This window comes from Alligator mississippiensis, chromosome 2 (assembly GCF_030867095.1).
Source record: "Alligator mississippiensis isolate rAllMis1 chromosome 2, rAllMis1, whole genome shotgun sequence".
NCBI classification, from domain to species: Eukaryota; Metazoa; Chordata; order Crocodylia; family Alligatoridae; genus Alligator; species Alligator mississippiensis.
Genome location: NC_081825.1, coordinates 241,032,238 through 241,044,830, shown reverse-complemented (window position 1 = coordinate 241,044,830; position 12,593 = coordinate 241,032,238). Strand labels below are relative to the sequence as shown.

The 12,593-nt window shown below is 43.4% G+C and overlaps 1 protein-coding gene across 1 annotated transcript; it reads left to right on the top strand.

The window, feature by feature from the left end:
- Positions 1-5: 5 nt before the first annotated feature.
- On the top strand, positions 6-12,554 carry LOC102566016 (protein-L-isoaspartate(D-aspartate) O-methyltransferase). The gene is made up of 9 exons (XM_014595482.3): positions 6-113; positions 3,654-3,806; positions 5,161-5,265; positions 8,644-8,675; positions 9,188-9,292; positions 9,997-10,117; positions 10,897-10,982; positions 11,197-11,366; positions 11,718-12,554. The coding sequence occupies exons 2-9, from the start codon at positions 3,689-3,691 to the stop codon at positions 11,728-11,730; spliced, it is 750 nt and encodes a 249-aa protein (XP_014450968.1). The 5' UTR covers positions 6-113; positions 3,654-3,688; the 3' UTR covers positions 11,731-12,554.
- Positions 12,555-12,593: the final 39 nt, after the last annotated feature.

Genomic DNA, 12,593 nt, shown 5'->3' with positions numbered 1-12,593 from the left:
GAGGATTTCGCCCTGCGCCCGGGAAGAAAGCAGCGGCAGTTGCCAACAGCAACGGGCGCCCGCCGGAGGGCGAGGGCGAGGGCGAGGGCTGGGGCTGCAGTACGGCTGCGCAGGTGAGTCGGGGGCTGGGGCTTCGGGCTACAGTCGACCCCGCGCTCCCCTCCCCGAGCGGGGCGGGGTCGGCCCAGCTGTGGCGCAGTTCCCTGCAGCGCGGGGAGGAGGGGCTCCCCGTCCAGCCAGGTGTCTGCGGGGGGCGCGGGCCGGCCCAGACTGCGCAGGCGTACTGCGACCCTCAGCCCCGCAGCTGGTAGGGGGGTCTGAGGCCCTCGCTGTACGTTATACGTTTCGCAGTCAACTGTGCGAGACGTGCGGTAATTATCGCACCACAACAATGACCGCGCAGCTCTCAAACGAGCCAGCCAGCTAGCTACAGTTAGTGCTTGGAAGCGTGTAACAACTCTGTAGCTGGTTTCCAGCCACTTTCATTTGAGGGCATAGCAGGGCCCTCTAAGCCAGCAGTGCTGTCTCTGGGCTCAAAGGCTCTTGCTACGGGAGGGCTTCACCTGCGGGCTCAGATGTCTGTGGCAGACATGTCTCCTCCTTCCCTAGCTGTGCCCTCGTGGCCTTTAAAATGAGCACTTGTAATTAGTCCTGAAGGTTTTTTTCCTCCCCTCTGTAATGAGATTAAAGAAGATTTTATAGTATTAGATGGGCTAACCTCCCTGTCCCCGTAGGAGACCCACTGCAGCCCCTTGCTTCTCAGCTCTACTCCCTTACAGCGTTTGTAGTCTGGGAAGCTAAAATAAGGTGGAGGTAATTCAGTCATCTTCATAGAATCATAGATCAGTAGGCCTGGAAAGGACCTGCAGAGCTCATTTAGTCCAACCCCCTCACCAGACAGGATTGTCCCTACCCGAATTGCCATAAACCAATCCCCTGTTGGGGTAAAGAGCATAGGAGAGTAGGGTTGGAAGGGACAGCCCTCTCAAGACAGGATCATCCCTGACTAAACCGTCCCAGCCAAGTGGCATCCTCTTCCCTGGAAGTGTTCAAGAGCAGGTTGGACAGACACGACGTCCCTAGGTGCCTGTTCTAGTGTATGACAGCCATGAGAGTCAAGTTCCTCCTCATCCTCTCCAACCTAAATTTCTTCTACTGGAGCCTGAGGCTATTGCTTCTAGTCCTGTCACCCATGCCCACAGAAAAATCCATCTCCATCCTTTTTATAATCGCCCTTTGGATACTTGCAGCTAGGTATCAAATCTTCTCTTCTCCAAATGAAATAATCCTAGTTCTTTCAGCCTTTCCTCATAAAATTCACTTCTTCCCCTGTTTCTAGCATTGCATAGCTGACTGAGTATATTTGGAGGTCTTTGGCTTGTTTTGAGGCAATCAGTTTTGGCTACTAGTGGTGAGACCAGATGAAGTCAAAAGAGTAGTCTGATTGTATTTCTATTTGGGGAGTCATTGCTCTTCAACATTGACTTCCAAGATAATTATATTTTATAGGAAGTGAGGTTTATTCTAATGTGCATTACTGCCCTAGAGCTTCCTTCCAAACTTTACTGCATTTGATTTTATTTAACCTCCTCTCTAAGTTCATTAAAACCAATCAAGTGTGGTGAAAACTGAACAAATGCTAGGCAGCTTTCTGCAAGTGACATTCTGAAATGGAAAACAAATGCCCTGCTTCGTGCTCGTAATATTAACTCTTTTTAGATCTCCGTTCTGCCACCCAGAGATTTGTACTTGTATTGCTTGGCACTGATGTAATATTTCCTGATTAATTTCGACTATCCCTGCTCAGTGTTGAGTTGACCATTATTCAGTTTTTTAATGAATGACAAAGTTAGTGTAATTTCTGGTTCACATGCTTAAACATCTGTGACTAAAGAGTAAAAAACCTTTCAAGCAAAAAGAATTTGCTTTAGCACAACCCGAAAAGCACATTTTTGCTTTAGTTCAACCCTAAAAGAGTGTGTTGGTACAGTAGGCTGTAAGTCAAATCTTTCCATATTCAGTGTTTGGCATATAAAGATTATTCATCTTTGATAAATATGTGGGTAGTAAAGGGATCAGAGGTTCGAATATCCACCCTTGCTAAAGATGCTGCATCTACCTAGCAGTTGCATATAAAAAAATATGGCTGCACAAGGCTGCCATTTTCAAAACTGTTTTCTATGGCCCAGCTCCCAGCTTGCCCGTAGCTAAAAGTAGTGTATTAACTCTATTTAAAAGCAGGGCATTTGCTATTTTGTAAACTGTTGCAGCATGTAAGAGTAATAAAACCTCTACCATTACAAGAAATTACAGTAACTTTGATTTAATTCCAGCATCCTGGACAAACTCCTATTTAGCCTAAATTATGGAGTTTTTTTCTATGTAGGATTTCTTCTGTACATTCAGTTGGATGCATTTCCTGTGTCCTGTTCTAATGTCTTGGATGGCATTACTCTGTACTGCTAAGCAGGGTGATAGGAGACTTGATGTGTAGCTCTGCTTTCAGAAGTTACTGAAATAGTATTGTGGGTTTTGTGTTTGTTCGTCACTGGCTCTGCATCTGTATTTGAATCACGAGTAAATGTTTCTTCCAACTCCCAGCCTTGCAGGTTCAGCCTGGCCTCTTGGAGGAAATATAGATTTCTTCCATTTTGCACATCATCACTAGTAATAATGATGCAGCAAACCAGATTAAGCTGTCTGACACCTATCTTGAAGGTAGCCACCGGCATTGCAAGATTGGAATCTAAAAAATTTGGGTTGTCTTGGGATTCCTGGCTGACTAGAAGTTGAAGCACAGTGTGGAACAAAACAAAGCCATGGCTGTGCTGCCTCCTTGGGGCTAATGGAATTAAAACCTATTAAAACTTGTCAATATAGTCAGCAGTTCCAACCAAATGCACATAAGCAATAAGAGAATGACATTTTCTTTTTCATGGCAGAGCCATACTTCAGGTTGCTTCCTAGTAACCTGAGAAATGTCATAAGACACTTAAATGATTGGGCTTTTCTTCCCTGCCTTGGCTTCTTAAGTGAGGAGCAATTTTCTGTTTCTGGGAATAAAAGAAAAGAAAAAGAAGCTTCATGTATGTGCCATAATAACAGCCTATATAATTATGATTGTAGCAGCAAGGTTTGAGGCTGTGTTGCCCACATTGCTTAAACTTGGTTAACTTGTCAATAATGGAAAAAATAACTGTGGAGCTTATTACAGTAGCTTGTCAGGTGTTACTGGGAACAGTTAAATCTGCTAAAACCATGATTCACTGATGGTTGGGAAGTACAGAAAATGAGTAGCTAGATATAGAACCTTTTACTTCTGAATTGTTGGTTAAAATCCAGGCCAAGACGATGGTGATAGAAAGCCACTGCCATGCATGTTTGGTCATGTCATTTCATTTCCCTAGGAAGCGGTGTTTCCATCACAGCTAGCAGCATAAGGACTGTAATTCCTCATAGTAGCTGTGGCTACTTCATGGTTAGAGGTCTTGATTCTCCAGGACAATAATAGAGTACATGTCTAAACTTGTGTAATGGCTGCAAGAGTTGTATGTACAAGACTTACACAAGAGTTAGGATTGGGAAGGGTTTTGATTTTTGTGCTGGGTGTCCTAGCTCACTTGTATGTCTCTCTCTTTCATTGTGACTGTCAGACCAGGGCTGAGACACCACTGTAAGTTTCTCTGTAATGAGCTCTGTGCTGCAATTTGCTGTATTTACTGCGCTCATGGGACTGTTTCTAGCCAGAACCATGGCCTGGACTTCAAGTGGGAAAACACATGCTGAGCTTATCAACAATCTTTACAGTGAGTATCAACAGCAGCTCTGTTCAGGGCTCATATTTAAAGCTGCTGATGAAACTTGTTGGCACTTTATAATAGCTGCATATTTTATCCATTGTTCTAAAATGTCATGCTTGAATTTTTGCAGTTTTATATGCCTAAGCTTCAGAGTCTGACCAACTTAAACGTGCTCTGGTTAGAGTTAGAAGTGGGTCATGATGCTAGATATACTGGGGAAAGCTTATGCATATCAGTGTCCACCTTGGTTATCTTTGATTTGAGTTTCTCTCGCCGCTCAGTAAAACAGTATGACCATCTCTTTAAGATGCTCTGGAAGATTATATCATTCTAACCACAGGGAAACTCTGTCTGATAAAAGCAAGGCCTTCTTGCAGTCAGTTCTTCAGGCTGTTACCACCAAGGATTGGAAATTTGGGGCATTTCCCCTCTATTTTGGACAATGAGTCAGGCTGTAATTGTAACAGCTTGGAACTCTCTTACTAGAGCAGGGGTAGCCTACCTGTAGCACACATCACACACAGCATGAGCAACCTCTATGTATGGCACATGGCACAATGGGTGTAGAACAGAAAGCAGAACAGCAGATGGGGAAAGGGATCAGAGTGGCATTCAAGGAGCATGTGGGGCTTAGTTTGCGCTGCACCTGCCAAAAAAGGTTGGCCCCCACTGCTAGTGTCACAGTACTATTTGTCACAGCATGGATTGCTACAGGAAAAGTAGGACTGAAGAAACTACATAATTCCATGTTTCTCACCCTGCCAGTGTGCCTTGAAACCAGATCCGAAGGAACCACTGCCAGAAGGGAGAGTGTAATTCAATCTCTGCCTCAGTAATCGTTGGCCTATTTATTGAGACTGCCAAATGTAGTGTTATGTAAACACCTTCCTGCTGGTAGCTGGACTAAAGCCATCAACCCTTTCCACACCAGGCATCCAACAGCTACTGCAAACAGAGACAATCCAAGCAGGGTGCAGGGCTCAGGGCAAATCAGCCTGTGCGGTGCCCCACCCCTGAACACAAGGAAGCTGGCGGCAGATTCAGCGGCGGTGGCGAGTGGCCGGATGTAAAGCCAGCGGCAGCGTAGCAGTCCACCCGGCTCCGCGGGGCTCTCCAAAGCACAGGGCATGGGGCAGTTGCCCCAACTGCTGCCCCCTCCTGGGATGGCCCTGCCTGCAAGATAGCTGCTTTTACCCCTTACTGGTTTGAGTTAATTGCGGGTCAGTAACGTGGGCACAGGTAGCACTGTTATCAAGCCCTATCACCCTCCTTACCAGGCTAGCCATCCACCTGCCTTTCTTTTAAACCTGTACACTTTGCATTACTGAATTTTTAATGTCCTCTCCATCTCTTTTTGTAGAAAATGGTGTGATTAAATCTGAGAGAGTCTTTGACGTGCTACTGGCAACAGACAGAGCACACTACATCAAGTACTACCCATACATGGATTCACCGCAGTCAATAGGTAAGAAACTTGTGGTGGTTTTCTAGTGTTGTGTACAGTAAAACCCAGAATTCTTTGTATCAGGATGGGTCTGACCCACTTAATTTTCAGTGTTTTGCCAAATTAAGAATGAGCTGTTCTGCTGATTGCTGTTGCTTTTAACTTCAAAGGGTGCCACTTTTCCACTTAGTTACAGCTCATAGATTCATAGATGTTAGGGTCGGAAGGGACCTCAATAGATCATCGAGTCCGACCCCCTGCATAATCAGGAAAGAGTGCTGGGTTTAGATGACCCCAGCTAGATGCTCATCTAACCTCCTCTTGAAGACCCCCAGGGTAGGAGAGAGCACCACCTCCCTTGGGAGCCCGTTCCAGACCCTGGCCACTCGAACTGTGAAGAAGTTCTTCCTAATGTCCAATCTAAACCTGCTTTCTGCTAGCTTGTGGCCATTATTTCTTGTAACCCCCGGGGGCACCTTGGTGAATAAATCCTCACCAATTCCCTTCTGTGCCCCCGTGATGAACTTATAGGCAGCCACAAGGTCGCCTCTCAACCTTCTCTTGCGGAGGCTGAAAAGATCCAGTTTCTCTAGTCTCTCCTCGTAGGGCTTGGTCTGCAGGCCTTTAACTATACGAGTGGCCTTTCTCTGGACTCTCTCCAGGTTATCCGCATCCCTCTTGAATTGCAGCGCCCAGAATTGCACGCAGTACTCCAACTGTGGTCTGACCAGCGCCCAATAGAGGGGAAGTATCACCTCCTTGGACCTATTCGTCATGCATCTGCTGATGCACGATAAAGTGCCATTGGCTTTTTTGATGGCTTCGTCACACTGCCGACTCATGTTCATCTTGGAGTCCACTAGGACTCCAAGATCCCTTTCCACTTCCGTGCTACCCAGCAGGTCATTCCCTAGGCTGTAGGTGTGCTGGACATTCTTCCTCCCTAGGTGCAGCACTTTGCATTTCTCCTTGTTGAACTGCATCCTGTTGTTTTCTGCCCACTTGTCCAGGTCTGCTTGCAGCTGTTCCCTGCCCTCCGGCACGTCCACATCTCCCCATAGCTTTGTGTCATCTGCATACTTGGACAGAATACATTTCACTCCCTCGTCCAAGTCACTGATGAAGACATTAAAGAGTATCGGTCCAAGGACCAAGCCCTGCGGGACCCCACTGCCCACACCCTTCCAGGTTGAGACCGACCCATCCACCACGACTCTCTGGGTGCGACTCTCCAGCCAATTCGCCACCCACCGGACTGTGTAGTCATTCAAGTCACAGCCTCTTAACTTGTTCACCAGTATGGGGTGGGATACCGTATCGAAGGCCTTCCTGAAGTCTAAGTATACGACATCCACCCCTCCTCCTGTGTCCAGGTGTTTCGTAACCTGGTCATAAAAAGAGACTAGATTGGTCAGGCACAATCTGCCTGCCACGAACCCATGCTGATTTCCCCTCAGCATAATTTGTCCTGCTGGGCTCTCACAAATGTGAGCCTTGATAATTTTTTCAAAGACTTTGCCAAGGATGGAGGTGAGACTGACTGGCCTATAGTTGCCCGGGTCCCTCCTTCCTCCCCTTTTTGAAAATGGGGACCACGTTGGCCCTTTTCCAGTCCTCCGGGACTTGGCCTGTACGCCACGAGCTTTCAGATATTCCCGCCAGTGGCTCTGCAATGATGTCGGCCAGTACCCTTGGATGGAGCTCATCTGGACCTGCCGACTTAAAGGCATCCAGTTCTTCCAAATGACTCTGCACCACCTCAGGATCTACGTATGGAAGTCTGGCGCCTTGCTGCTGCCTCTCTACAACCCCAGTGAGAGACTTGTCGTGCCCCTCACTTAGGAACACTGAGGCAAAGAACTCATTGAGGAGTTCAGCCTTGTCCCCCTTGTCAGTCACCAATTGTTTCTGCCCATTTAGCAGGGGTCCTATTCCTCCCTGGGCCTTCCTTTTACTCCCTATATATCTAAAAAACAATTTCTTGTTGTCATCAGCAGGTCCTGCACAGTTGAGTAGAGAAGCAGCACCCTTTATAATAAAAGCAACAGCAAACAGCTGTTGGAGCACCTCAGGGGTCATGTACAGTTGTTTCCTATGGCTGTATACACCCAGCTAATTTGCCAACCCTCATCTTCCCAGTAGCCTAATGAACCTAACCCTACATAAAACCCTAGTTCTTGTGTTCAATGGTTACAATGATCTACAAGGGTGGAAGGATGTGGGCGAGTTGTCAGGTCTTGGTTCATTATGCTAGCAAGCCTTTCTTTGGAATAGTGGCTGAGTGCTAGAAAAGGGGATGAGGGCAGTCTATCTGTGCTTACGCTACTTGATGCATCAATAATCAATCATCTTGAGCCACCTTGAGAATTCTACTAAGAAAACTTCCAAAGGGCAAATTCTCAGTTTGAGAGTGCTAAGACATGACAAGAGGGACACTGACAAGAGGACACTGACTTTCTGAAATATAAACTGCTTATTAAGTAGACTGGACTGATGGTTTGAAGATCAGCCCAGAACATTGGCAGATGATTCTTTATTTGTTTAAATTTTACAAATACTTGGAATCCACAAGTCCAGTTGACTTCAGTAGAAGCTGTGGACATTTGGTATCTGACAGTGAACCAGAAAAAGGAAAAACCAAGGCAGAACCCCCTGTAGATTCACAAACAAATCAGATAAATTCAAACAGTAGAAACGCAGAGGAAAATAGCATTCCCATATACCCTGTGTAAGGCACTGGGCACTCTCAGGACCTGACTAGTAAAACTTCCTTTAAATAACTTCCCTGCTCCTTGCAAATCAGAAAACAATGGGATTTTTTTAAAAAGGCAGTAAATACTGGAGAGAAAAAAATCTTTCTTCTTCACAATCGCCCCCTCATCTGGCATGGCTGAGACAAGTTTGAACACTATGTGGGCGATATACTTAACAATAGTAGGTCAAGGTGTTGAGTGAAGCTGTAGGAACCCTTATGTTCAAGGTATGGAGCCATTTTGGCTTTTTCCCATTCACAGAGATTCTCATTTGTTCTAAATAATTTCATTGCAACTTATTTTATAAAATGTGCAGATAACAAGCATGACCACGACAGTGTAGCATCCACGTTTTTTGGAATCAGATAAGCCATTCTACAATACAGCATTTTCCTGAAGTTATAAGGTGTAATGACCCAACTGCATATGCATATTATATATTTGTCTGCCTGACAACTATTCTGCTGCTACTGATACTCCTAAAGGAGGAAGGTTTCAGTTTCGTACCTCCAAGAAATGAGAAATAAAAAAAAAGCTTTCAATATTGGAAGAGTGAAAAAATTTCTCTTCAGAAAATATCTAGGTAGTTATTCCTCTCATCTTAATTTCTTACTAATTATTGACTTTGTCAATGTTTTCCTTTCAGGATACAAGGCTACAATCAGTGCACCCCACATGGTGAGAGAAAATTTTCCAGTCTAGCAAAATTGGGAATAGCTTTTATCTTAAGTTGTAATATCAAGGTGATGTGGGTCCTATACACATGACTCCTTATTGCTTTGGCTGCTGCTGGGTGTCTGATGTGCGAACAGCTTGTTAGGAGTTTTAAAGAAGGATGGGGCATATTTGAAAAACCAAAGCACTTGAAATAGCATGCTCAAGCTAACAGTTGTTATCAAACTATTACAGGATTAAAGATTTGCTTTTGCATGAGATCCTCTTTCTCCACAAGCCTTCTTTTTCCTGCTCCACATCTCACAAGTGAAATCTATTTTCCTGTTAACTTCCAAAGATACTGTTAATAAAAATTGTACCAAAAAGTCAACACTGCAACTTTAATTCACTGCAAAAAACACAATCTTGCTTGCCCAATAATAACTTATTTTAAAAAAGGAAAGTATGGGAGAGTAATATGTGAAATGAATAACTCTGTGAAAGTGTACAAGAGCATGTTGTTGATATCTCCACAGCATGCTCATGCTCTGGAATTACTGAAGGATCAGCTAGTGGAAGGAGCAAAGGCACTGGATGTGGGATCAGGAAGTGGATATCTTACAGCTTGCTTTGCAAGAATGGTGAGTAAAGTACAAAATTGCTTCCTTACTAGTGACAGATATGGGAAGAAGTAACCTGCTTCTTAAAAAGGACAAGTCCATTGTGTTTTCTTTTCTTCCTCGGAACAGTTTAAGATGAGAAAAATCTGATTTTCAGTAAATATGATTGTTTCAGCCAGTTCTGGAGGCTAAACTAGTACTGTATCTGGCAAGAGTAGCATCATCGTAGCGGCCAAATCAATCCAAAAAAATTGAAGGGAGTGAATTAATCTACTTCTGCACATGCCATTCTGACGCTTCTTAATTGCTTCCTAAATTGGAGAAAAAAGATAAGGAAAGGCCCTTCCGAAAATAATTTCTCAGAGCTCTAGAAGCCCAGACAAGGCACACCCCTGCCACAGAGCTGGGTATCTCATTACAAACAAATCCTGCCAAGGAAACCTACTGTTTATTTTTTTACAACCTTACTATGGTAGATAAAGCTTTCCTAAGGAAGATTTACTAGGAATTTCCATGGGGGACAGTGCTTTTGCTAGTAACTAATATAACTTGGTCTTCACATCACTCTAAGTACAACATTTACAACTAAATACAACCTCTTATTCAAAGGTTTATGAGAGACAAATTCTTTAATTCTCTATCATCTCTCTACTGGAATGGTAAGGCACTCTGTAAAATACAGTCAACCTATGCATGAGCTAGCGTATCCATGTTTGCCTTTGCAGGTGGGTCCCACAGGGAAGGCAGTGGGCATAGAGCACATTGAAAAGCTGGTCCATGAATCCAGAAGAAATGTTGAAGAAGATGATGCAACCCTGCTCACCTCTGGCCGTATGAAACTTGTAGGTGAGCTGTGTAGCCTGTAACCTCAGTATTTCATTCCCCTCCATGAACATACTCTAAACTGGCAGCACTTGGCACTTGCTGCTTATTGAGATCTGTTTTTCTAAGTGGCTAATATGATTTACTAGTGATATGAATGCATGCACCTGTCACAATGATATCTGAGTGCTTCTATGGACCATTTGTTGCTGTGTAAATTACTGTCTTTATTTTTCTGCCAATGAACTTGGTTTCTCTGTGCTAAGTATGAATTAAAGCTAGATGATGAATAGCATTGATTAGAGCCATATGAAGCAGGCAAGTGCCATTCAATCTATCCATTTCTGAAAAGTTTTTTCACTACTCCTTATAAGGGTGTAATAACACTTTTCTTTCAGTCTGGAGCCTCTTCAGTAAAGACCAGATAATTATACTGAATAACTTGGTTTGTTTCTCTGAGCAGATCTCCAGCGTAAACTACAAAACTCTATTTTTGTTGTGACCCAACTGTACACACTAACCTGGACCCCTCCCAATTCTGATTTTTTTTTTTTTCTTTCTATACAGTACAAGTAATGCCAGTTTACAGAATCTCTTCCCTTTCTCTTCTTTTAAAAAGTAACTTCAAATAGTAGCCTCCCTTTCTAAGAGATTTCTGGTACAATTCATTTTTTTCTTGGCAGTCTGAAGTTCTTGAATATAACTTGTCCACAAAAGCTTTTCTCGTCTAGGTGTCATGCACAAGAAAAGATTGGGTTTCTCTCTGAACAAGCATCTTCACACTCCATTTTTTCTCTCCACAGTTGGAGATGGTAGAAAGGGATATCCTGAAGAAGCCCCTTATGATGCCATCCATGTTGGAGCAGCAGCACCCACTGTACCAAAGGAGGTAAAAATGAACAGATATTGTTTCACATCAGTGGTTGTAATGGAATTCAAATAAGCTAGAAGAAAAACACTTAATTGTCACTTCCATTCTGTTTTTCATGAAGTCAGCAATCCTGTATTTCTGCAGAAAATAATCATGTAGCTCAACTAGCTTTTGTCTTTTCTTTATTCATCTGATTCTGGCCCTTACTAATATTGATTCTTTTCTTTGCCAGTTGCTAAATGAATTGAAGCCAGGAGGTCGGTTGATCTTGCCAGTGGGTCCTGAAGGTGGAAACCAGGTTTTAATGCAGTATGACAAAACTAATGATGGGCAAATTGTGGAAACACAACTGATGGGTGTGATCTATGTTCCTCTGACAGATAAGGAGAAGCAGTGGCCTCGGTAAAAAGTTTGTTCCCTCTGTAATGATTTTTCTCTTGCTTACCTATCTCACTGGCAAGACATTATGGGACAAGTTTACTTCTCCAGAGTCCCTTGACACTACTGGAGAAAGATTCCTTAGACTCCTAGCTGATGCTGCCTGCAAAAAGCAGAAGGAAGGGACTTAACATGCTTGCACACAGTAATAGGAGATGCACACTGCTCTGTTACATAAAGATAAATGGAGCTTGCTAGCTTTCACAGCCTGTTCTTTCATGTAATAAATATTGTATACATATTGATACTTGCATTGAACTGAAGGAAGATGCTGAATCTATACAAAACAGTAACTTGGTTGCCTTTTCCCTTTAGGGATGAAATCTGAGAGATTGATATCACTTATGAAATAACCTCGGAAAACAGATGAACCAGTATCTGAAAAAAAGAACTGTAGATGTGTATGGCTTTGCTTTTTAAATGAAAGTTCTGCTTAGTGGATGCATTGCAAAAGCAAGTGTTCCTTTTAAGAATTCAGATTGGAAGGGTGAGGGAGGAAGATTCCTCCAGATCAAGTAGTGGCCAAATTACCAAGCACTGGAGCCCTTGTCTGATGTCTTACTTGATACCCATGTTAAAACAGAGAAGTACAGCTGTTTGTTTGCTCGGCCATGAATAAAATATCTGTGTAAATCAGGAAGAGGTGAGTGCACAAACAGGTAGATATGAATTCTCAAATCTGTGTTGAACTTGATTGTGAACTGTATTGCATTCTTGACTTCATCTAATACTTGAAGAATTACAAAATGTCTTGATACTTCAGAGGTTATAAATGTATCCAGTGCAACAAGCAAGCTCTCATTTGTCATTTTAATCTCCTAGATTAAATGTGGTTTGCTTCCGAGGATACCACCTAGTTCATCTGCTATAGCAATGCCAAGTCCTTCCAAAACTAGGACTTGATGTGAACAGCCCTATATATTTATTTAGAGTTGACAAGGTATCCTAAGGCTTGTGAATTAATCACTTTGCACCTGTTTTGTGCCTTGCTTTATTTCATAAAGGCTTTATGTTCCCAGGAACCAAAATGTGTGATATGACAAGCAGGAGGCAGGGTTGCAACTTTCCTTTAACTTGCTGCTGTTCAAAGTTTCTTTGTAACATGGGGATATTTTTGGAATCACTAATTTAATAAACCAGTATTAATTACGAGTACGTGAGTTGATGGGGAACAGGTGGCACTATTTTATT